At 41.0% G+C, this 26,505-nt stretch overlaps 1 protein-coding gene across 1 annotated transcript in view; it reads left to right on the forward strand.

Annotated features, from left to right (window-relative positions):
• CDR2 (cerebellar degeneration related protein 2) overlaps positions 1-22,370 on the forward strand; it is a 28,480-nt gene extending 6,110 nt beyond the window's left edge. The window contains exons 2-5 of the mRNA XM_027527565.1: positions 5,787-5,899; positions 18,813-18,961; positions 19,219-19,383; positions 20,439-22,370. Of these exons, the coding sequence (XP_027383366.1) occupies positions 5,787-5,899; positions 18,813-18,961; positions 19,219-19,383; positions 20,439-21,303 (1,292 nt within the window). The 3' untranslated portion in view covers positions 21,304-22,370. The remainder of the gene's footprint in view (positions 1-5,786; positions 5,900-18,812; positions 18,962-19,218; positions 19,384-20,438) is intronic.
• The last annotated feature ends 4,135 nt before the right edge of the window (positions 22,371-26,505 follow it).

Here is a 26,505-nt window from a genome sequence, read left to right on the forward strand (position 1 = left end):
AAGGGACTCTCAAGAGTCTTCCCTAACACCGTAGTTCAAAACCATCAATTCTTCGGTGCTCAGCTTTCTTTATAGTCCAACTTTCTCATGCATACATGACTACTGGAAAAACCATAGCCTTGACTAGACGGACCTTTGTTGGCAAAGTAATGTCTCTGCTTTTTAGTAAGCTGTCTGGGTTGGTCATAACTTTTTTTCCAAGGAGTAAACGTCTTAATTTCATGGCTGCAGTCACCATCTGCAGTGATTTCGAACCTAAAAAAATAGTCTCTCACTGTTTCCCAATCTATTTGCCATGCAGTGATGGGACCGGATGCCATGATCTTAGTTTTCTGAATGTTGAGCTTTAAGTCAACTTTTTCACTCTCCTTTTTCACTTTCATCAAGACGCTCTTTAGTTCTTCCTCGCTTTCTGTCATAAGGGTGGTGTCTGCATATCTGAGGTTATTGATATTTCTCCCAGCGATCTTGATTCCAGCTTTGTGCTTCATCCAGTCCAGCATTTCTCATGGTGTACTCTGCATATACGTTAAATAAGCAGGGTGACAATATACAGCCTGGACGTACTCCTTTCCCGATTTGGAACCAGTCTACTGTTGCTTCTTGATCTGCATACAGGTTTCTCAAGAGGCAGGTCAGGTGGTCTGGTATTCCCATCTCTTTCAGAATTTTCCAGTTTTTTGTGATCCACACAGTCAAAGGCTTTGGCATAGTCAATAAAGCAAAAGTAGGTGTTTTTCTGGAACTCTCTTGCTTTTTCAGTGATCCAGTGGATGTTGGCAATATGATCCTGGTTCCTCTGCCTTTTCTAAATCCAGCTTGAACATCTGGAATTTCACAGTTCACGTACTGTTGAAGCCTGGCTTGGAGAATTTTGAGCATTACTTTGCTAGCGTGTGAGATGAGTGCAATTGTGCGGTAGTTTGAATATTCTTTGCCATTGCCTTTCTTGTGGAATGCAATGAAAACTGACCTTTTCCAGTCCTGTGGCCACTGCTGAGTTTTCCAAATTTGCTGGCATATTGAGTGCAGCACTTTCACAGCATCGTCTTTTAGGAGTTGAAATAGCTCAACTGGAATTCCATCACCTCCACCAGCTTTGTTCATAGTGATGCTTCCTAAGATCCATTTGACTTTGCACTGCAAGATGTCTGGCTCTAGGTGAGTGATCACACCATCGTGATTATCTGGATCATGAAGATCTTTTTTGTATAGTCCTCTGTGTATTCTGGCCACCTCTGCTTAATATCTTCTGCTTCTGTTAGGTCCACACCATTTCTGTCCTTTATTGAGCTCGTCTTTGCATGAAATGTTCCCTTGGTATCTCTAATTTTCTTGAAGAGATCTCTGGTCTTTCCCATTCTATTGCTTTCCTATATTTCTTTGCATTGATCATTGAGGAAGGCTTTCTTATCTCTCCTTGCTATTCTTTAGAACTCTGTATTCAAATGGATATATCTTTCCTTTTCTCCTTTGCCTTTTGCCTCTTTTCTCAGCTATTTGTAAGGCCTCCTCAGATCACGATTTTGCCTTTTTGCATTTCTTTTTCTTGGGGATGGCCTTGATCACTGCCTCCTGTACAATGTCACGATTCTCCGTCCATAGTTCTTTAGGCACTCTGTCTATCAGATCTAATCCCTTGAATCTGTTTGTTACTTCCACTGTATAATCGTAAGGGATTTGATTTAGGTCATACCTGAATGGCCTAGTGGTTTTCCCTACTTTTTTCTATTTAAGTCTGAATTTGGCAATAAGGAGTTCATGGTCTGAGCCACAGTCAGCTGCTGGTCTTATTTTTGCTGACTGTATAGAGCTTCTCCATCTTTGGCTGCAAAGAATATAATCAATCTGATTTTGGTATTGATTATCTGGTGATACCCATGGGTAGAATCTTCTCTTGTGTTGTTGGAAGAGGGTGTTTGCTATAACCAGTGCATTCTCTTGACAAAACTGTTATTAGCCTTTGCCCTGCTTCATTCTGTACTCCAAGGCCAAATTTGCCTGTTACTCCAGGTATCTCTTGACTTCCTACTTTTGCATTCCAGTCCCCTATCATGAAAAGGACATCTTTTTTTGGTGTTAGTGCTAGAAGGTCTTATAGGTCTTCATAGAACCGTTCAACTTCAGCTTCTTCAGCATTACTGGCCAGGGCATGGACTTGGATTACTGTGATATTGAATGGTTTGCCTTGCAAATGAGCAGAGATCATTCTGTCATTTTTGAGATTGCATCTAAGTACTGCGTTTCAGACTCCTGTTGACTATGAGGGCTACTCCATTTCTTGTAAGGGATTCTTGCCCACAGTAGTAGATATAATGGTAACCTGAGCTAAATTCACCCATTCCAGTCCATTTTATTTCACTGATTCCTAAAATGTCGAATTCCTAAATTGCCATCTCCTGTTTGACCATGTCCAATTTTGATTCATAGACCTAACATTCCATGTTCCTATGCAATATTGCTCTTTACAGCATCAGACTTTACTTCCTTCAGCAGTCACATCCACAATTGGGTGTTGTTTTTGCTTTGGTTCCATCTCTTCATTCTTTCTGGAGTTATTTCTCCACTGTTCTTCAGTAGCATGTTGGGCACCTGCCGACCTGGGGGGTTCATCTTTCAGTGTCCTATCTTTCTGCCTTTTCATACTGTTCATGGGGTTCTCAAGGCAAGAATACTGAAGTGTTTTTGCCAGTCCCTTCTCCAGTGGGCCACGTTTTGTCCACTCTATTGTTCCAGTTCTGTTGTTTTCCTCTGTTTCTTTGCATTGATCTCAGAGGAAGGCTTTCTTATCTCTCCTTGCTATTCTTTAGAACTCTCCATTCAGATGTGTTTATCTTTCCTTTTCTCCTTTGCCTTTTGCTTCTCTTCTTTTCTCAGTTATTTGTAAGGCGGCCTAAGGCAAAATGGTTGTCTGAAAATCTGTTTCTTTTTCTTGATGGTTTTGATCACTGCCTCCCGTGTAGTGTTACAAACCTTCATCCTTAGTTCTTCAGGCACTCAGTCTGTCAGATCTAATCCCTTGAATCTATTTGTCACTTCCATTGTATAACTGTAAGGGATTTGATTTAGGTCATACCTGCATGGCCTAGTGATTTTGCCTACTTCAATTTAAGTCTCAATTTGGCAATAATTGTTCATGATCTGAGCCACTGTCAGCTCTTGGTCTTGTTTTTCCTGACTGCATCGAGCTTCTCCATCTTCAGCTGCAAAGAATATAATTAGTCTGATTTTGGTATTGACCATCTAGTGATGTCCATGTGTAAAGTCATCTCTTGTGTTGCTTTAAGACAATGTTTGCTATGTCCAGTGTGTTCTTTTGATACAATTCTGTTAGCCTTTCCCCCTGTTTCATTTTGTACTCCATGACCAAACTTGCCTGTTACTCCAGGTATCTCTTGACTTCCTACTTTTGCATTCCAGTGCCCTATGATGAAAAGGACATCTATTTTGGGTGTTCATTCTAGAAGGTCTTGTAGGTCTTCATAGAACTGTTCAGCTTCTTTGGCATTAGTGGTTGGGGCATAGACTTGGATTACTGTGATATTGAATGGCTTGCCTTGGAAATGAACAGAGATCATTCTGTCGTTTTTGAGACTGCATCCAAGTACTGCATTTCGGACATGAAACTATGAGCCATGTTGGGCCGTACAGTGTGCCAGTTTCTTTCCCGTCTTAGGGCCTCTTCCTGGCGTTTATGTGTTAAGATCTTCCCTCTCAAGCTTTAGCTAAAACGTCTTCTAAGAGAGACTTCCATCATGACCTCCTTTCTAAAGTAGAAAATCCTTTGTGCCTTATCACAAAACCTGGAGGGTTTTTTTTCTTCTCTGTCACATAGCACATCCAATTGATTAACAAATCCTTTTAGCTCTACTTTCAAAACACATCCAGTATTTGACACCTCTGCTCATCTCCATCTCTGCCACTCTAGTCTAAGCCACCACAATCGCTCACCCAGTGACTGCAGTATCCCTGTCACCCTGCCGCCACCTTAACCCTTTTGGCCAACTTAACCCAACAGCCTGAGTGGAGCTGATCAAAAGCCTTCACGTGGTTCCATTTCACTCAGTGAAAACCAGCATCTTGATCTCCGTAGTTTGGCTTTAACAGCTGGCCATCCTTGGAAGCCCTCTTGTCTCCTGCTGCCCCAGCCACAGAACGCACACAGACACACGCAGTGTGCTCAAGCCTCATCGGCTGCAGTCCTTATTATCGCCACTCATGCTTCCTCCCAGGGTCTTTGCTCTTCTTCTGCCTCTGCCTCGAATGCTGGTCTCCTCGGTAGATCTATGTGAGGCACCTATTCCGTCCTTCACATCTGGAGTCTAATATCCCCCTTGTTGCCTGTTCTTAAATTTCAACCTCCCATATCCATACTCTTCCTTCCTTTTTTTTTTTAAAGCATTTTTTTGCTATCTAGTATATATTTTCTCATGCTGTTTCTCCCATGAGAGTATAAGCTCCATGAGGGCAGGGAGTTAGCTGAGTTCATTTGTAGATCCCCAGAATGATGTTTGGTATTATTGAATATATGCATACATGTATGGATGAATAGTGTTTATAACAGTTTTCAAGTTTATTTACTTATTTGCTGTCTGACTTCCCCTGTACATCTGGGAGTGTCAGGAAAGCAGGAACTTGATCCGTTTATTCAGCATTCTAGCCAAATCTTAGCATGGTGTCTAGCAACAAAGCAGCAGTATAGTTTGTGTGGTAACTCAGTCATAGCTCACACTTTCATTGCGCTTATGGCAGTCAGCAACAGTCATTGACTTGTGAATCAATGAATAATAATAACTTTGCCTGTGTACTGCTGCTTAGTTTGTGAAGTACTTCCTTGTGTACTATTTCATTTGATTTTCACAATCATTGACAGGACAGTCATCTCTCTACACAAGAATACTAAATGTAGGGATGTTTAAAGTCACTCTGTTTAAAGCGTTCACTTGGTAAATGGCAGTCAGAACTGAACTCCAGATTTTCCTACTCAGTTCAGTGCATTTTCCACTGTTATCAAAGGACCTCTCCAACTTACTATGCAGAAAAGTGTTTCAGGTACCTATGTTACAACTATTGTCCTTTTTTGTATCAGTGAATTTTTGTTTCTGGGATTGTGTGTAACAAAACTCATGCTGTCGTATATGCACATATGCCTAAAGAGTGTTGAAAAGCGAGGTTTAAAATGGAAATATGGTTCTGTGTTAAATGAAAGTCTGAGCTATGACTGAGTTACCACACAAACTGTTCTGCTGCTTTGCTTATCTAGGTTGGTCATCTTGAAGAAGGAATGAAAAGTAATAGAAAAAATGAGAGAGACCTGTGGTAGTGTTCTTATCACTGATGTCATTTTCCTTTTTTTGGCTTAAGTTTTAGTGCACTGAGAGGGCCAGGGTCTGTCACACACTTGCTTTGACAGTTGTATTCATAGCAGCCAAACTCATGGGACTTGAGGTTTGCCTGTACTTTGGCAGCTAATTATGATCTGAGGTGTCACAATGCTGAATGATCATTCCTAAACAAACGAATACACCTCCATAAAGTGCACCACTATTCTTGACGTCTTGTAAGAGTACATCGAGAGTACCGTACCTGGTAAAAGGCCCCATTGTCACTGAACTTAAGTAGAATCTGGGTTTCCTTCTGTGCCATTCCATCTTCCCCTGGGATCTAACTCAAACTTTATACATTGGGTTGGGTTTTAGTTCATTCTTATTTGAAGCCCTGGTTTATGTAAAATGTTGAAATGAGATCATTTGCACTACCTTAATAAGATTTGCTTGTTGTGCTAGATCTCCAACTTGCTGCTGAGCTTGGGAAGACATTACTGGATCGAAACACAGAGTTGGAGGATTCTCTTCAGCAGATGTACACAACCAATCAGGAGCAGTTACAGGAAATCGAGGTAATTTACTTAATGGGGGAGTTACTTTTGAGGTATTGGCTGTCTCTGCTCTTAAACCAATTGTATTCTACTAAAGTAACACTTGCAATTAAAAGTAATGTTTAATTTATAATGTGGACTTTTTTAGTATAAAGAACCATGGAAAGTGTATAGAGGTTGATTTTTACTGTCTTTAAGCTTTCTCAGTACATAAATCTGCTATGATGAAAGACATTTCTCTCTACCCCCTTGGTGAAGTAAACTTAGAAGTAAATGGTCCAGTATTTACCAATATGTGAAGCAAAGTAAAGCTGTGAATACTATATTTAGTTTTTTATTTTTTTCTTTTAAAAATGAACTATGTAATATTTAAGATTTGCAAAGAGGTACAAGAGAAAAATACAGTGGGTATCCTTATACCCACCAACCAGACTGAGAAAGAAAATTGTCTGTTGAGACTCCCTCTGTAAACCCTGCTTGGCTGCATCCCCTCCCCTTAACCAAACACCATCCTAAATTTGATGAAAATTTTTAAAATTGTAGTACCTGATTTCATAATATGAAAGATGCTAGCTTAAGGCTTTAAAATGGAAGTGCTATCTTGTAAATGGTCCCATTAATGTAGCCCAGCTCTGTGTAGGCCAGGTGACTGTAAAGATGATAGATATGGATATTAACCAAACAGTTGTCCATCAGAACATTGCATGCCCCAAACTACCCTCCCACCTTAAAAAAGTCTTGCGCTTAAATTGTAACTCCTTCCCCTCAAATTGATACAGTAGAACCAGGACTCTTATAAGTCTATGTGCAGGAAAATGTAGAAGACCTTAGAACACAGAAACCATTCGTCATGGTCAGAACTTACTAGGCTCTGATTATATACTGAAGCAGGTGCTAGAAATGCAAAGTAGAATGACATAGCCCTTGACTTCAGCCGAAATTACAGATTTCCGTTTTTGAATATGAATAAACCTGTCGTTAAAACAAAGACAAATTTATCATCTCAGTATTCTTACTTTTACATGGTGATCATAATTAAGATGCATACAGTAGATTCCCCTCCCCCGTCTCAGGATTTATGAATTTAGCCCATGATGTGACAAAATATGCTTTTATAATTCTAGAAAGGTGTACCTTGTAATGGTATTGAAGTCATCAGCTATCATTTTAAGTATATTCTATATCAGAAGAGCATAGAACTTCCCATACCTAAAGTTGAATTTATTACTCATAGAATTGGGCAGAAAACTAACAATGCAGGAAAACCAAGCATTTTTAAACTGTGATATCCAAGTGTCATACATGGTCAAGAAACTCATTCCTGTTTTGTTTCATGGGCTTTGTTTTTCAACTGATTGGAAGATTTCATAGAGTGGTCCCAGGGCATATACCTGAAGATTATCATATACTGTGTGGTACATTAATTTGAATTTGGGTAGAAACATAGTCTTAATACCTTGTATTGGTGTTTTCCATGTAAGCACTTACAAATCACCATAACTGAATACTGTAGTGAATACTTATTTTAGCACATCTGCCAAATACAGATTTAAAAAGTCCAAATATTTGTACAATTAGAGAATGATGCCTATTTGTTACTGTAAGGATTACAAACACAATTGCTTTATGATCTAAGTTTCCTGTCTTTCTACTTTTGTTTTCTGTGGTTATTGAAGATGATTAAACAATTAAAAGAGATCATTGACATTCTGAAAAAAATCCAAAGATCTTTGAGATTCTCCAAATCTATAAATAACACTCCACTAATGTCTTTTGTAAGATTTTTTTTTTCCTTAAAAAATGTCTGTATTCAAGCTTTCACACAGATGTGGTACTGTGGCCCCAGCAGTCACCTCTCCCCAACCCCTGATTCTTATAAGATATTGAAAAGGATAATAGAAATGTAAGTATCCAGGTCAGACCTTAATGATTAAATAAATATACAATGAACTATATGTGTTAATATAAAGCTAATTGAGTAAGTTTAGCCTGGAGTACTTCTAGAAACACTTCCATAGATCTCGTTTCTGTAGTGGAGCACACGGGTCCAGTGGTTCATAGACCAAGTATTGTAGTGTTCAACATTTTACTCTTTATCCAAACCTATTTTTTGAGTAAGAACAAAGATTTCTTCTCTGCCATTATGGTTGACTTTTTTCTTTCTTTCTCTTTATAAATGGCTTCCTGAAAGTCAGTAAGGAGTGGGATGAAATGGAGATGAAATGACAATTCTGTCTAAACCCACTTACCAGCCAGGGGCCTCCTACAGACTAGACTTACTGCCTGCTCGATTTATACCTGTGTCCAGGCAGACTTGCAGATCACGACAGACTTCCAAGATCTCTGTCCAATAGTCTATACCACGGGTGGCCTGAACACTCGTAAAAGTAACCAGGCAGCTGAAGAACCTAATTCTCTACTACATGATGACCCATGCAGTGTGTATAGTGTCTCTTATCATTGTACCCTTGGAGAGCCCCCTAAACTTTATAAGGACTCTTCCTTTCATTCAAACCTGATGTCTTTTTTTCTCTTTTAAGTAAACTTTAGAAAAAAATATGCATACAGAAAAAAACACAAATGCTAAGTCAGATAATTTTCATAAACATACCCTTGCAGCCAACACCCAGATGAGAAATGAGAAAGTGGGCTTCCTTGGTGGCTCAATGGTAAAGAATCTGCGTGCCGGTCCGGGAAGATCCCACATACCGTGGAGTAGCCAAGCCCTGTGCCACAGCTATTGAGCCTGCGCTCTAGAGCCCAGATGCCACAACTGCTAAAGCCCACTTGCCTGGAGCTTCTTGTGCTCTGCAACAAGAGAAGCCACCACAATGAGAAACCCATGCATTACTGCTCTCTGCAGCTAGAGAAAAGCCTGTGCAGCAATGAAGACCCAAGACAGCCAAAAATTTAAAAAATAAAACAATTAGAAAAAAAAGAAATAAGGACATTATCAGCTCTTCCAGTCACCACCCCCACTAAGCACCACTCTAATACCCTTGTATTAGTTTAGCCTATCTTTGAACTTTACATAAATGGAGTCACTTGTACAAGTTTTAAACTAACTTTTTAGAATGTTCATTGGAAATTTTCCTGATTTGAAAAGTAATACATGATCATATTTTAAATTTAGAAAATATATTGAAAACCAAAAAGGAACCTCTGTACCAACCCAGAGAAATTTTAAATCAGCCAGAAAATAGTCCTGGAACAAACTACTCAAGAGTGGATGAAGAATGATGAGGAACTGGTGAAAATACTAGGATAAAATCCCCAAAACTGTGACTCATTATGGAAATAGACAACTAGGAAACTGGCAAAGGATATTTTCTCAGTAGAACTACAAGTATGCTCTCAAAAGCTGTTCGTGGCTTTCAAACAGTGCTCATAAAAATTGATCAGTATTTTGTTAGGCATTGTGTCTTTTAAAAAAAAAATAACCTTTGAAACTAATGATTGGCTCCAGAGATGCCTATGTAGCCTGTGTGGCTTTTATTCAGCAACTAATTTTTCAAGATTCCAGAGCAAGTTTTTTTTTTCTTGGCTGAAGAGAAGGAGAGAAGCTTTGGAGAATAATGAGATCTGACACCATCAAACACATTTGGATTCTCTTAAAGTTTCTGACAGTTGTGTGAGCAGCCTACAGCCTTGAGTAAACTGCTGGAAACCTGCTTGGAAACCTGCATTATCCCCACAGGAGTCAAAGGAGCCTGGCCTTAGGGGCCCTTATTTCAAGAGCTCATGTCTTCCTTGAAAATTTTAAAGCATTTTGTGCTTCCCCTACTACATTTATCAATATTCTACTGTGTATTATACTTATTTCTTGATTTGTTCTATTCTCCTTCTCTCCCCGCCCCCCTTACCTAACCATTTTCCACTGCAACTTTGAAGGCTGTTGCTGTGTTTATTCATGGTCTTTCAAACATAGTAGATGATAAATGAGTACTTGTTCAAATCAGTATCTTAACAGAGGACAGATAAGCAGTTTACAAAGCACTTCCAATAATTCCTAAATGTTTCCACCTCTGGAGATTTTGAAAGGAAGTGGAAGGAGCTCTGACCTCAGTGTTAGAAGATTCAGACCTAAACCCTCAATTCCATACCAAATAGCTAGACTTTCAATTCAGTTCAGTCCAGTCACTCAGTCATGTCCGACTCTTTGTGATGCCATGGACTGCAGCACGCCAGACTTCCCTGTCCATCACTAACTCCCGAAGCTGGCTCAAACTCATGTCCATCGTGTCGGTGATGCCATCCAACCATCTCATCCTCTGTCGTCCCCTTCTCCTCCCGCCTTCAGTCTTTCCCAGCATCAGGGTCTTTTCAAATGAGTCAATTCTTCACATCAGGTGGCCAAAGTATTGGAGTTTCAGCTTCAGCATCAGTCCTTCCAATGAATATTCAGGGCTGATCTCCTTTAGGATGGACTGGTTGGACCTCCTTGCAGTCCAAGGGACTCTCAAGAGTCTTCTCCAACACCACAGTTCACAAGCATCAATTCTTTGGCACTCAAGTTTCTTTATAGTTGAACTTGCACATGCATACATGACTACTATGGAAAAACCATAGCTTTAACTAGATGGACCTTTGTTGACAAAGTAATGTCTCTACCTTTTAGTAAGCTGTCTGAGTTCGTCCTGACTTTTCTTCCAAGGAGTAAGTGTCTTTTAATTTCATGGCTGCAGTCACCATCTGCAGTGATTTTGGAGACTAAAAAAATAAAGTCTGTCACTGTTTCCACTGTTTCCCCATCTATTTGCCATGAAGTGATGGGACCAGATGCCATGATCTTAGTTTTCTGAATGCTGAGCTTTAAGCCAACTTTTTCATTCTTCTTTTTCACTTTCATCAAGAGGCTCTTTAGTTCTTCTTTGCTTTCTGCCATAAGGGTGGTGTCATCTGCATATCTGAGGTTATTGATATTTCTCCCAGCAATCTTGATTTCAGCTTGTGCTTCATCCAGTCCAGTGTTTCTCATGATGTACTCTGCATATAAGTGAAATAAGCAGGGTGACAATATACAGCCTTGACATACTCCTTTCCCGGTTCGGAACCAGTCTGTTCTGGTTCCAATCAGACTCCTTTGTTATTCCATGTCCAGGTCTAACTGTTGCTTCTTGACCTGCATGCAGATTTCTTAAGAGGTAGGTCAGATGGTCTGGTATTCCCATCTCTTGATGAATTTTCCACAGTTTGTTGTGATCCACATAGTCAAAGGCTTTGGCATAGTCAGTAAAGCAGAAGTAGATGTTTTTCTGAAACTCTCTTGCTTTTTTGATGTTCCAATGGATGTTGGCAATTTGATATCCTTTTCTAAATCCAGCTTGAACATCTGGAAGTTCACGGTTCACATACTATTGAAGCCTGGCTTAGAGAAGTTTGAACATTACTTTGCTAGCATGTGAGATGAGTGCAATTGTGCAGTAGTTTGAGCATTCTTTGGCTAGATTTTAGGCCAGTGAATTACCTCTCAGATCCTGTTTGCTCTGCTGTGTAATGGTGATAAGAACGCTTGCACGACATTAGCACAGGGCTGTTGTGAGGTGATGAAATGATATATACACTTATATATATGTAAGTGTATATATTTTGGACAGTATGAATTGTTGCCCTGTTGATCCGTGTTTCAAGAATTTTAGTAATGAAAGAATCTTAATTCTGAAAAAAATAAATCCTTTTCAATTACTGGAAAGTAGATCTAAAGTAGAACAAGCAAAGCTTTTTATAATGAGATTATAAGTGGTTTTTATTTTCATATTTCATACTTTTTAACTTTTTCCTAAATTTCCTCCAAGGGAAATGTAATATTTTAATTAGGGAAGAGAGGCTTTTCAAAGGTAGTGGAAAACATTTCTTCAGTGTTACAGAATGTCATTTTGATACTAAGTTCAGAGGAGTTGGGCTGTAATCTTTAATATAAGGATAATCCCAACACTACATAAAAGCCAAATTTCCATTCCATTCCTTATGAGTGTTTGGCTGTGTCTATCTTTTCCAGCATTCCAGGTCAGGTTCTACAGTTGCAGATAGGTGTTAATATAATCCTTCTGGCCTTTTTCAAAAGTTTGCCTCAATTGTAAAGGCAGCCTACTTATAGCTTTTTCCTATAACCTGAACCTTATACTCCTGAAATGCGTATACTCCTTGAGGTGACATTTTGTACATATTCTAAGACGTTTGGGAGACAACCCACGGAACTTAAACTTTGATACTCTTGCCTTTAAGTTGACATTTTGCCTATGATTTTGCTACCCCCATGTTCCCCTTCTGCCACTGTTTTGCTTAAATATCCCCTCATCACTCTCCCCTGTTTAATATGGCAAATACTTGCGTACTCAAGCTCTTTTTGGCACTTGGATTTTAGGATCTCTGCAGTCCAGGCAGATTCATTTGAGGCTGTGATCAAAGATTCTGAATTGAAAAAACCAAAACATAGGAAGCATAGCCATGCCTTTAAATGAAGGGTAGAAAATAAGGGTAGAAATAACCCATTTCCTTGTAGAATTGGAAAAATTTCATTAAATACTAATTTGACGTTTTAGAGGCCAACCTTAAAGCAATGTCTGACTACGTGGATTCTGATTCTCTGGTCTCATATCACTTGTTGCTGAGAGGGCTCAACATTTTTCTTAGAAGTTGCTGACCAGTTTAGGCAGACTCCCTTGTTAGGTAATCTATCACAGAGTCTTGGAGAAGTGAAGGGCTTTTCTGATTAGCTTTGATTTAATAATAATAATAAGATTAAACTCCTACTACATGAAAACAAGCTCCCTGCCAGTCTTCAGATTGTTCTTAAAGCCAAGTCACCTAAAACCAAAATATCACAAGTTCTTCCCAAACGGTTTCATTGTGTTTTCCCACCACCCACAGATTTTTATATATCAAATAAGGGGGACCTACTGTAGTTTTCTAAACAGCCTCTTTGTACTTATTTACATACTGAATTGCTTCCTTTATCCTGGCCACAAATCTAATTTGAACATTGTATCTTTAAAAAGGTTAAATATCTTGGGGCCCATGTAAGAGAGACTTGTTAAAAAAAAGTCTGTTTCAGATTGGTGGAGCATAGCTGTGCCATGGGGAATAAACACAGAGAAATTATCTGTAAATAGAACTGGGGGGAAGAATTAGTAAATAACCAGGGCCTCTTCCCAAAAGGGCTATAGCCAAAGCTCTTCTTAGCCTCTCTGAATGATCCTCTCAACATCCAGCAGTCTGAGTTGTGGTACCAGGCGTGATAAGCTATTGTGAAGAGAGGTCTAGAAATTGTCAGTTACCAATATTTTTTTAGTCCCTATTGTGGATCAAGAATTGTGCTAAATGGACTAGATATATAAGAGGCTTCCCTTCTTCAAGGAGGATTAGAAAGACATGTTAACAAGTAAGCAGTTTGGTGGTTTATTAAGTGCAAAGTGTTTTGAGAGAAATTATTCCATAACATCTTACGGAAAAACCCAAACAAACTTTTTGGCCAACCCAACGATAGCGTCCTTTGGGAGTGGTACCACTTTAAATGGGGTGGCCTAGAAAGGCTTCTGAAGCCTTTATGTTTGCATGGAGGCCTAAAGGATAATTTTTTAAGTCTTAGCCATCTTTATGCTATGGATCCTTTTGGCTTTCTAATGACTCTTTGATGACCCTCTTAAAATACATAAAATACACAGAATTACAAAGGGAATTGGTTATATTGAAATGACTATAAAAATACTGAAAAAATAAATTTCTGATATATTAACATGTGTTTATTAATACATTAAATATCAAAATCAAATGGTAATCTAAAAATTGTAATTTCAAATAGTGATGAAATGAATCAGGATTTCTGCAACCACTGTCATGTGATAACTGTGGTTTCTGGAGGTGATGAACTCCTAAGGATTCCTCATACTACTGGTGGTTTGTTGCTTCCATTCCTAATTGAAGAAAATGCTAAATTTCAGTTAGAAGTTAGTGAAAATGAAGGTATAACTTTTCTTCCAACCAAGTTCTTGGATCCTCTCAATTCTACCCAGGGACCTCAGGTCAAGAACTGCTGGATTAGATGAAGCCAGCCAGGAAAAGTGAGGCCCTGGGAGAGGGGAGAGGAGGATGACAAAGGCCCTAAAAGGAAGAGCGAGCTTTCCTTAGCGTGAGACAACTCCACAATTTCAAGATAAAGTTAGCCCCTGAGTGTGAAATAAGGACTACAAATGAAACTAGAAAAACCATTAAGAGACAGGCAAATGTTAATGCTGAAACATAACAGATGATATTAAGGCATTGTTGGGGTTTTTAAAGGTATGATTTGAATTGTGGTTAAAATGAAGTCTTATCACTTAGAGATATATAAATATGTATATTTAAGCTGTCTTGGATTTGCTTTAAATTGACTGGGGCTTGGGGGAATAGAAGAGATGAAACAAGACTGTGTACTGACAGTTGTTGAAATTGGATGATGTGATGACGGTTTGTTAGACCATTTTTTCTGCATTTATTGTATGTTTGAAGTTATCCATTTAAAGTTTTTAAAAATGCAGTAGATAAGCCATCTGTAGAGAGTATTTGTGTGGACTGAAAATTTAGGAAGGAGCACTCACAATTAAGTAGTATATGAGGGCTTTCCTGGTGGCTCAGACAGTAAAGAATCCACCTGCAATGCAGAAGACCCAAGTTCGATCTCTGGGTTGGGAAGATCCTCCTGGAGAAGGGCATGGCATCCCACTCCAGTATTCTTGCCTGGAGAATTCCATGGACAGAGGAGCCTGACAGGCTACAGTCCATGGGGTCGAAAAGAGTTGATTTCAAGGAATTATGACTGTAGGAACATGTCACAGTATAACATGATAAAGAATGGTGTTGTGATGCAGTTAAAATACAGCCTAATTTTATTGAATAATTGCAAGTTGTTCATTGTTGATCCAAGTGAATGTTTATGTCTCCTAGACCCATGAGAAAGAGACATTGGTTTGGAGGAGGGGAGGCTTCCAGGATTTTCCATTTCTGAGATCAACATTTTTCTAATAAGTGTGATCCACAGACCACTTACACTAACATCATCTGGGGTTTTTACTAAAAATGCAGAATCCTGGTTCAATCCCAGTCTCATGGACTCAATTTTAGGGGAAAGGGGCCCAGGTTCTTATACTTTTATAAATCCCCTAGATGAATTTTAGCACATGAAAAGTTTGAAAACTTAACTGTAAATAAGAATGAAATAGCTGCTCTTATTGAGCAGTTTTACATTTGCAAGATGGCATGCTGAACCCTTCCCCAGGTGATGAAGAAATTTCACCTTAGAAAAACTGAGTTACTTATAGGAGTCATCCAACTGGAAATGGCAAAGTGGGACTCCAAACCAAATTCCAACCCCACAGCCTGTGCTCTTAGCTACTCTACTGCTGCCTCCCGTCAGGCCATCTCTCTCCTCTGGTCCTCTGTCCACCAAGACTTCCATGGGCACTGGCCTCCCACCTGCTCTTTAGGGGCAGATCCTAAGGAGGATGTGAATAATCCAGTTACTGGGCAGTTATATCTCTTGTTGTAAATTAATAATTAGTGTCTGGTCTATGCTGCCTGCAATGCAGGAGTTGCAGGTTCGATCCCTGGGTCTGGAAGATCCCCTGGAGAAGGAAATGGCAACCCACTCCAGTATTCTTGCCTGGGAAATGCCATGGACAGAGGAGCCTGGTGGGCTACGGTGCAGTGGGTCGCAAAAGAGTCAGACATGACTTAGTGACTAAACACACACTCGCTGTGTATTAGACTTAGATTTTTGTGAATTGTCCCAAAGAATACTTGAAACCTTTGTTGTTTAGTCGCTAAGTCATGTCTGACTCTTTGTGACCCCGTGGACTCAGCACACCAGACTCCTCTGTCCTCCTCTGTCACCCGGAGTTTGCTTAAGTTCGTGTCTATTGAGTCAGTGATGCTATCTTAATGATCTCATACTCTGGTGCTCTCTTCTGCTTTTGCCTTCAGTCTTTCCCAGCATCAGGGTCTTTTCCAATAAGTCTGCTCTTCGCATCAGGTGGCCAAACTATGCTTCAGCTTTAGCATCAGTCCTTCCAATGAATATTCAGGGTTGATTTTCTTTGGGATTGACTGGTTTGATGTCCTTGCAGTCCAAGGGATTCTCAAGAGTCTTTTCCAGCACAATTTGAAAGCATCAATTCTTTGGCGCTCAGCTTTCTTTATGGTCCAACTCTTACATCTGAACAGGACTACTGGAAAAAACCATAGATTGACTATACAGATCTTTGTTGGCAAAGTGATGTCTCTGCTTTTTAATATGCTTTCTAGATTTGTCATAGTTTCCTTCCTCAGTCATGTCCAACTCTTTGTGACCTCATGGACTATAACCCACCAGGCTACTCTTTCCATGGAATTTTCCTGGCAAGAATACTGGAGTGGGTTGCTATTTCTTTCTGCAAGGGATCTTCCCAACCCAGGGATCAAACCCAAGTCTCCCACATCTCCTGCATTGCAGGCAGATTTTTTATTGCTGAGCCACAGAGGAAGCTCTACTTGAGAGCTTATAATTGACATAAAGCAGCCTGCAGCATGTCTGCAGCTGTTAAACACATTTCTATATTGTAAATCTTTTTTCCACTCCAGTGTTCTGAAGAGATTGAACACATTCCCTCAGTGACGGGAACCCACCAGGACATTGCCAGCCAGAGGGAAGGGTTAAGGGCACACCTCTAGGAGAGACTGGTGGGGATTGAGGGAGTGGAGTGAACAGGCTTTCACAGGGGCTATGCCTTGTGCTCATTCCCTCTCATTTAATACTTTCAGTCCTACAAAGTGAAAGTCGCTCAGCTTTGTCTGACTCTTTGAGACTCCATGGACTCTACAGTCCATGGAATTCTCTAGGCCAGAATACTGGAGTGCATAGCCTTTCCCTTCTCCAGGGGATCTTCCCAACCCAGGGATCAAACCCAGGTCTCCCACATTGTATGTGGATTCTTGACCAGCTGAGCCACAAGGGAAGCCCAAGAATACTGGAGTGGGTAGCCTATCCCTGCTCCAGCGGATCTTCCCGATCCAGGTTGAGTCAACCGGGGTCTCCTGCATTGCAGGCGGATTCTTTACCAACTGAGCTATGAGGGAGGCCCCTTCAGTCCTACAAGGTAGGTACTAACTGATCCACAATTCATTTTAAATTCGGAACCTAAAAAGCTCTATAAAAACAAGGTTTTTTTTGCCCAAGTGCAGCAAATTCATTTGACAGCAAACCTTCACCTCAACTTGCATGAGGCTTCCTGTAACCTTCACTCATACTCTCTGAGGAGAGCATTACATCTTGATGATAGGGCTTTGCCCAGCCCTCACTGAGGATGGTATAAAGTGTGTGTTGTCTTCCTAAAATTCAAAGAATTTTCCCAAGCATTCTCAGCCAAGAGTTTCAGGGGTATGAAAAGATATGAGAATGAAGTGTTTTCTCAACACATTGCTACTGACCTGTGTAAATAGGTTTGAAAAAAGACCTCAAATACTTTTTCAACCCTGCCACACTGGCATTTAAAGAGCCCATTGAAAGTCATGTAGCCTGTTCTTTGAAAGAAGTCCATTAGCTTTGCAAATACTTAACAGATGTGTCTGAAGATCCTCCGGAAAGTATTTTTAAAGTTGTGTCTTCGGTTTGTTACCATTTGGTCATTGGTAATGCTTCAGACTTAGCTTTTGCCTCTTTCTGGTTGTGCCCCCAGAGAAATATTATGACTGTTTCATTTGGAATAGATACAGTGTTTCATGGTCTTCAAGTGGAGTCCAGTGGCAGGGGGAGTCAGGGAGATGTGGGGGGTAGGGAATCAAGGTAATGTGGCAGCGAGGCGTTAAAATTGTGATTATTCTCCTTTATCCTCGGCCAGTTGGAAAGCACCCTTAGCAAAATAAATAATCTGGCAGATTTCTCACAAATAAGGAGGATTATGGTGACAACATTCTCACAGAATTAAAAATATTGTTGAATAATACTAAGTTAAAGTATCTTTTTCTGGTTAAGTCAATATTTTTTTCCCCTATTCTTTGTCCAGAATATCTCACCTAGAAGAAAGAAATCAAATATTTTTCAAGCAAAAATCATCTAAAATCCTCCCTCTTAGGCTTTCCTTATTTCTGTAAAATATATTTTTGCTTAAACTTTGATGATGTGTTCCAAGCTTTTTCTCTTGGGGATTGTCATGTCTTGCCTGGATTTTCCTGTCAAATATTAATTTTATGTGTGTTTTGTGCTTTATAAGAGTAGGCCAGCCTAAAGTGTATTTGGTGAGCTTTAGGGGAATGAAACATAAAGGACGGCCTGTACTCCGCTCCTTTTAAGAAAAGTAGTTCAATTGAGATTTTAAGTTCTTCATTTCGTAAAATAAACTTGTGGTGTTGTGGTATAATGAAAACTATATATTTGACCTTTATCCCCATGTCCTGAATCCCTTGGCATTTCCTGAATGATAGAATGAGACTGGTTGCCAGAGGAGCCGACCACATGATTAGAGGGTTAGAACTTTCAGCCCCGTCGCCAGCCTCTACAGAGGGGTCAGGGACTGGAATCAAGTTTGTTCACCAGTGGCCCATGATTTAATTAATCATGCCTATGCCATGAAGCTTCAGTAAAACTCTGAAAGAAGACTAAGGGGTTTCCAGGGAGGGTGGTGCCTCTGAGAAGAATAAAGCTGTAAGTAAATCCCCTTCCCAAGCTCTCTTGTTGTTTTAGCAGATTATTGAACCTGAGGGGAGGTCATGGGAATTCCCAAATTTATAGCTATTTGGTCGAAAGGACGGGTGGTCCCTAGGACTTACCTCTGGTACCTGAATTGGGGGCAGTTTTGCTGAACCGAGCCCTTATCACTCCAGGTAGTGTCAGAATTGAATTGCAGGATACATTCTGTATTATACCTGCATACTGCAGGTATCCTACGTGTTTAATGTGTAACCTGGTCACGATTATCTCTTCCAGTATCTGACCAAGCAGGTGGAGCTTCTGCGGCAGATGAATGAACAGCACGCAAAGGTTTATGAGCAATTAGATGTCACAGCGAGGGAACTGGAGGAAACAAATCAAAAGCTCGTTGCTGACAGCAAGGCCTCACAGCAAAAGATTCTGAGGTATATTTTTTAGAATCCATTGAAGAAGCCCTAGGGGAAGTCATTTAGTATAAACTAGAATAGAACATGGCTGTAGTGGGTTCAGGTCAGTATGGGGTAAGCTTTAATTTAATTCTCTATGGAGAATAGAGATTAAATAGAAGTCTTTTCCAATTACAAAAGCCCAGTTTGAGTGGTTGCCAGCTAAGCTCTCCTCACTGCTTATGCTTTTAATTTAATATGACAAGCTGCAATTGGCTTCTGTCTGTTCCTCACAGTCTGACTGAAACAATTGAATGCCTGCAAATGAACATTGATCACCTCCAGAGCCAAGTGGAGGAGCTGAAATCATCTAGCCAAAGGAGAAGGAGCCAGGGGAGGCATGACCAGGAGAAATCGGCCCCCAGCTTCTCGTCTTTGAAAGAGCTGTATGACCTCCGCCAGTAAGAGCCCACCTTCCATTTGCAAGCAGGAGAACATCTCGTGTCATTGGCACATTCTGGATCCCAGTAGATTAAAAGTGCCCTTTGAGGAAATGCCACTTGGCTGTCAGGCCGCCAGTGGTTTGAACAAAACCACTTACACATACAAGTGATAGTTGCTGCTGTTGTTGTTGTTTAGTCCAGTTGAAATTTCAGTAAAACAAAATCCAGGCAAGCAGAAGGCTTGTTTTTTTTCTTGCCTGCAGAAAAGCCTTTTACAATTTAGACTTTGGAGATTGAATCTTCATTTAAGAACTATTTCTTGAATACCTGTGGTAAGGCAGGTGCTATGCCAGATGTGAGGAGTGGTGAGCAAAACAGACATAGTTCCTGCCCTCATGGAGCTTTCGGTCTCAGGAAGAGGCAGGTAGCACATAAGTATAGTTACAAGTTGCCCAGGACTCTGACCAGGCGAGAGACCAGCTCGTGCATTTGGAGGGCCTCAGCCTGACTGTTCATCAGATCGCCATCAGGCCTAATCAGAATCTCTAGGTGTGAGTAAAAGGCTATTCAGGTGATTCTGATGTATGTTCTTGGTTTAAAATCACTGCAGCAATGGTTCTCAATCTTAGCTGCATATTATGACTCATAGGAAGAGCTTTAAAAAATACAAACCCTCTAGTCCATGTGGCAGACCAGCTAGGTCAGAATCTGTGGGGGTGGGACCCAGGCGTCAACTGTTTTAGGACTGCCCAGGTGATTCTAATCTGCAGCCAAGACTGAGCACCACTGGCTGTTGTGATCTCCTTGAACAGTCTCAATCATACTACTGGTCTTTGGGAATGGATGTTCTGTAGCATTTTTAATGTTTTAAAAAAAATTAATTACAAAAGTTGTGTTTTCTTCCATGTGTTGTCAGTCTCACACATTCATTTTAGCCACTGCTCTAGGGTGGAATAGGCAAAAAATCAGTCATATCACAGCTCCTCAAAAATACGTAGTTGGAAAAAAATCATCAGCCTCCCTCTTTGCATTCTCAGTCGGCCTGTGTAAGAGTCTTTCAATATTTCCCCCAGGCACTTCGTGTACGATCATGTGTTTGCCGAGAAGATCACTTCCTTACCAAGTCAGCAAAGCCCCGATGAGGAAGAAAATGAGCATTTGAAGAAAACAGTGACAATGCTGCAGGCCCAGCTGAGCCTGGAGCGGCAGAAGCGGGTGACCATGGAGGAGGAATACGGGCTGGTGCTGAAGGAGAACAGCGAGCTGGAGCAGCAGCTGGGGGCCACGGACGCCTACCGAGCCCGCGCGCTGGAGCTGGAGGCGGAGGTGGCCGAGATGCGGCAGATGTTGCAGGCGGAGCATCCTTTTGTGAACGGGGTGGAGAAGCTGGTGCCGGACTCTCTGTTTGTCCCTTTCAAAGAGCCCGGCCAGAGCCTGCTGGACGAGATGCTCCTGACGGTGCCCGAAGCGCACAGGAAGCCCCTCAAGCGTAGTAGCAGCGAGACGGTGCTGAGCAGCCTGGCGGGCAGCGACATCGTGAGGGGCCACGAGGAGACCTGCATCCGCCGGGCCCAGGCGGTGAAGCAGAGGGGCATCTCCCTTCTGCACGAGGTGGACACACAGTACAGCGCCCTGAAGGCGAAGTACGAGGAGCTGCTGAAGAAGTGCCAGCAGGAGGAGGACAGCCTGTCCCACAAGGCTGTGCAGACCTCCCGGGCTCCAGCCAAGGACCTGGCTGCCCTGAACGCCCAGCGCACGCCCAGCACCCTCAGCTGGGTCCCAGCCTCTGTCACCCCAGAGCCCATCAGCTCCCCCACCACCTCGACGCCGCCAGAATACAAAGCGCTTTTTAAGGAGATCTTTAGTTGCATCAAGAAAACTAAACAGGAAATAGATGAACAGAGAACCAAATACCGATCTCTCTCCTCTCATTCCTAAGTGAACCACCGGCTCCAGGACTAACTGGCCTGCTTCCTGTTACCTCTCTCTCCCACTCACACAGTTTGTGTCGACCCCAAAGCCTGATGTTGCTCCTGATGTTGGCCTCGTTGCTTTGCTTATTTATTAGCAAATGTATAGAGTGAGGAAGGAAGGTGCTCCCTGGTGGCAGGTGTATAATCCAGTTCGTTTAAGCTCCTCAGGAAATCCCATGACAGACTGGCCTCTGGCTAGCGCGATGATTAGGTTGCAGTTCCTTGAAAAGCCGCAGGGCCAGTGGAGGGAGGGTCTGTGCCCCTGGAGAAGCAGGCCTGGAGTAACTGTAGTATATAGTATATATAATATAGTGTATATTATATAGGGGAAATGGCAGAGGTGAAACAACGCCAATGCAGTTCCTGCTGCCTTCTTGCTTAACTTCTCGAAACTATGTAGAAGTTAGACGGCTGCCACATGAAAAGGTCTTTCACAAACACTTGGATACTGTGAATTCATGAAGAAGAATGTTCAGGAGAAAGCAGGGGTCCCATCCAAAGCAAATGGCATTAACAAATACTCCAAGCCTTTGAGTTCATTACATCTGCTACCAGTGGAACTGTGACTGACGGGTAATCCTAATGTATCTCAGTCCAGCTGAATACCAAATTGAAAGGGCAGGCTCTGGTTGGCCCAGTTAGCTTGTTAGCAGAGCCCTGGAGGGCCTTCTCCCCACATTCAAATGTTTGTACTCAAAAGCTATAGTGGCTAGGATAGGCAAATCATTCTTTTCTTAAATTCACAGTAAAGGGGCAAGATGGAACCCTCACCCCCACTGTGCTGTCTGAGCTGGCTAGCCCACTGGTCTCAAGCTGCTCCTACTCACTTCCTACCATTCCTGTACATGTTTGTGACTTGCTGCAGAAATGCCTATCTGCCACTTTATATTAAACAGTGTTGATGTCCTGACTGTGGAAATACACTTGTTCTCTCACTTGCATACTTTTAATTTAAAACTATTTAAGAAAACTGAGTTCCATTTATTGTATATATTTTTCTAAAAACCAAATAAAATTACCTATGAAAATGAACAAATGGATCAATTCCTTGTTATTTCAATCTTAAGCCATTTCACTGTTATTACCAACTGTTTACTTTTCTTCTTCCAACAGAATCTCTCTGGGAAGAATTGATAGTGATTTTTTTTCCATTTCCATTTTTCCCATTCTTTGGGATTGTGTAGTAGCACAAATTCTGCTCATATTGATGTTCATTAAAATTACTATATGATTTAAAAAATTATATGCTGTATATAATTTTCACTATTTTAGAAATGTCAGACTTGGTTCTAAATTAATAGCATTTTGGCTAGTTGATTCTTAAAATAATTCAGTTATAGGAAAGACACTTTAGAGAGTTCAGATGTTAAAATGAGCATTGAATCTAATTTTGCACAATGGCAAAGCTGGATTAATGGGTAAAACATTATTTCTTCAAACAGTATAAGGAGTTTATAGTGAGTTGGCTCATCTTCCCTGACCTTCTGACCTTCCAGTCCTTGTCCTGTCCAGTTACCAGTTTATTGGTATATCATTCCAAACTATTCTGTGCTTAGACTAGTACATGAATGTGCTTCTATCACCCCATAGTTTAAAGTGAGTGTATCTTGCCTTTTTACTGAACCATGCATCTTTAAACCGTGTATTTTTTTTTTAATTAAGTGTAGTTGATTTGCAGTGTTGTGTTAGCTTCTGGTGTACAGCAAAGTGATTCAGTTATACACGTACATAGTTTTATATTCTTTTCCATTATGGTTTATTACAGGATATTAAATATGGTTCCCTGTGCTATACAGTAGGACCTTGCTGTTGATGCATTCTGTATACAATAGTTTGCATCTGCTACCAAACTCCTTATCAGCCATCCCTCCCCCACCCCCCACCTCCTTGGCAACCACAAGTCTGTTCTCTGTCTGTGAATCTGTATCGTAGGTAAGGTCCTTTGTGCCATATTTTAGATTTCATGTATAAGGTGATATCATGTCTTTCTCTTTGTGATTTGGTTCATTTAGTATGATCTAGGTTCATCCAGGTTGCTGCAAATAGCATTGTTTCATTCATTTTATGGCTGGCTAGTATTCTGTTGTTTGTATATGTACACCACACCTTCTTTACCCATTCATCTGTTGATAGGCGTTTGTGTCTTGGCTATGGTAAATAGTGTTGCAGTGAACACAGGGTACACGGATCTTTCCAAGTTCGCGTCTTCTCCAGGAGTGGCACTGCTGCATCATATGGCAACTCTGTTTTTAGTTTTTGTGGAGCCTCCATAGTGACGGCACCAGTTTACATTCCCACCACCAATATAGGAAGGTTCCCTTTTCTCCACACCCTCGCTAGCATTTATTTGTCGGCTTTTTAATGGTGGGCATTCTGACCCGTGTGAGGTGGTAGCTTATTGTAGTTCTGATTTGCATTTCTCTAATAATTACCAATGCTGAGCCTCTTTTTCATGTGCTTGTTGCCATACCAATAAACTTTATGACCCGTGCCAAACTAATAGAGGAAAAATGGTATTTTCCTTATTGTTTAGTTTTGCATTTATTAATAAGATTGAATAGCGTTTAATCTGTTCAAAGCCATTTTTGCATTGCCCTTTGCCTATTAAAGAGCTCTAGTATTTAGGAAATTCACTTTTGCAATTAGATATTACATGCTATTTATCTTTTTACCTTGTTACTGGAATTTTGCAAAGTAAGATTTTTGTGTAGTTATATTAATCTTTAAATACTTTATTTCTTTTTGTGCTTGACAGTTTGAACCATCTGAATTTCAAGTTTTCTGGGTTTTTTATTGTGGTAAAAATACACATAATTAAAATCTGAACCACTTTTAAGTGTACAGTTCAAACGTGTTAAATACATTCACATTGCTGTGCAACCATCAGCCACCATCCATCCCCATAATTCTTACTCTTTAAACCTGAAACTCAGACTCCGCCTGCCACTGCAGGTGACATGGGTTCAATCCATGGTCCAGGAAGATTCCACGTGCCTCGGGCAGCTGAGCCAGTGCCGCAGCTGCTGAAACCTGCGCCCTAGCGCCCACATGCCGCGACTACTGGGCCCATGTGCCTAGAGCCCGTGTTCCACAACAGAAGCTACCACAATGAGGAGCCCGTGCACAACTAGAGAGTAGCCCTGCTTGCTGTAACTAGAGAAAGTCCATGTGCAGCAGTAAAGACCCAGCACAGCCATTAAAAAAAAAAAAAACTCAAACTCTCTACCCATTATACAATAACTCTGGGAGGCAGGATCAAAATGGTGCTGTAGGACCCTGGGATCACCTCCCCGAACAAACTCAAATCAAAACTACATGGGCTTCCCTGGTGACTCAGTGGTAAAGAATCAGCTTACCAATGCAGGAGACACGGGTTCGATCCCTGATCCAAGAAGATCCCACGTGCCAAGGAGCAACTAAGCCTGTGTGCCAACTACTGAGCCCAAGTGCCGTAATTACTGAAGCCCGTGCACCCTAGAGTCTGCTCCACAAGAGAAGCCTGTGCACCGCAACTAGAGAAAAGCCCATGCAACACCAAAGACCCAGCATAGCTAAATGCATTTCTACATACTAACAGTACAAAGGAAATAAACACAATTTGTGTTGACTTTGTATTCTGCTCCATTGCTTAACTCATCCAAACTTTTTTTGTGAAATATTTAGTTTTCTACATACAAGATCATATCATCTGCAAACATATTATTTCCTTTCCAGTTTTTTTCTTGCCTAAGTGCTCTAGCTAGTACTTCCAGTACTATGCTAAACAGAAGTAATTATGGTAGGCATCCTTACCTTGTTCCTGATCTCAGAGGATATGCCCTGGTATCACCCTTGCATACACATGAGAAGCTGAAAGTCACTGTCATGTCCAACTCTTTGCAATATAGTCCATGGAATTCTCCAGGCCAGAATACTGGAGTGGGTAGCCTTTCCCTTCTCCAGGGGATCTTCCCAACCCAGGGATCAAACCCAGGTCTCCTGCATTGTGGGCAGATTCTTTACCAGCTGAGCCACAAGGGAAGCCCAAGAATACTGGAGTGAGTAGCCTATCTCTTCTCCAAGGGATCGTCCTGACCCAGGAATCAAACCAGTCTCCTGGACTGCAGGCAGATCCTTTACCAACTGAGCCATGAAGGAAGCCCTTGCATAGGCATGGTTGACTTAATTCTTTACAAGGTACTGGAATCAACTGCTTATCCTTTTTATTCATATGCTACTTTGTCAGACTTTTAAGATCAATGCTTTGATAAGCATCTGGGGGACCATCACATGCTGTTACATCATAAAGATTTTATATAATTCAACTGTGATAATCCCTGGCCCTTTTCCTCTCTAGTAACTGCTCTGTTGCAATTTCTTTCCAACCACTTTTAGTAATTTATGTTTTAGTTATAAATATCTGATTCCTCTAAACTTTCCCCATCTCATTGTCTATACAAGTGTGTGTCATTTTCCTTCATTGATAGCTATTGGTGTATCTTAATTTACATTTTTACCTCAATTTTTATTTTTAAATATTTCCTTCTCTGTTCTTATTTTCCTAGCTATTTGAATTCAGTGTTTAACTCATTTCTCTTTATTAGTGTTTAAGGCTTTGACTCCTCCAAGCCCCACCAGTTCCAGTCTGCTCAGTCTTTGCTTTACCACAAGGGGCCTCCCCTTGAGTAGAGCTATTATATGATAGCTGGACACACTCCAGAAAGATTTTAGAAGGTTTTTACTCTTCAGCCTCATGTATGTTAACAATTAGAACCAAGAACATAATATACAATCAACCTGTTAAACTTTCATTACCAAATATTGTAGCTTTTTTTTTGGGGGGGGGGGGGGCGGGGCGGAGTACATACACAGACGCCATCATGTAAATCTTCAGAGTAGTGTAGCGGCTCTACTGCCCAACAGACCACAGCGAAAGTCTTATTTTAGCGAAATTTCCTGTCTCGCCCAATCTAGCTGAATTCTTTAATTTTTCACAGTCCTCCAAGGGCTGACTACACTGGTCACTATGGGCTAGCCACACGTGGCAACTGAGCACTCAAACTGTAGCTACTCCAAACTTCGAGTGTGATAAGTGTAAGATGAAAAGTGAAAGTTGCCCAGTCGTGTCAGACTCTCTGCGACCCCATGGACTACACAGTGTATAAGATACCAGATAGTAAAAACTTGG

The sequence above is a fragment of the Bos indicus x Bos taurus genome, chromosome 25 (genome assembly GCF_003369695.1).
Source record: "Bos indicus x Bos taurus breed Angus x Brahman F1 hybrid chromosome 25, Bos_hybrid_MaternalHap_v2.0, whole genome shotgun sequence".
Taxonomy (NCBI): domain Eukaryota; kingdom Metazoa; phylum Chordata; class Mammalia; order Artiodactyla; family Bovidae; genus Bos; species Bos indicus x Bos taurus.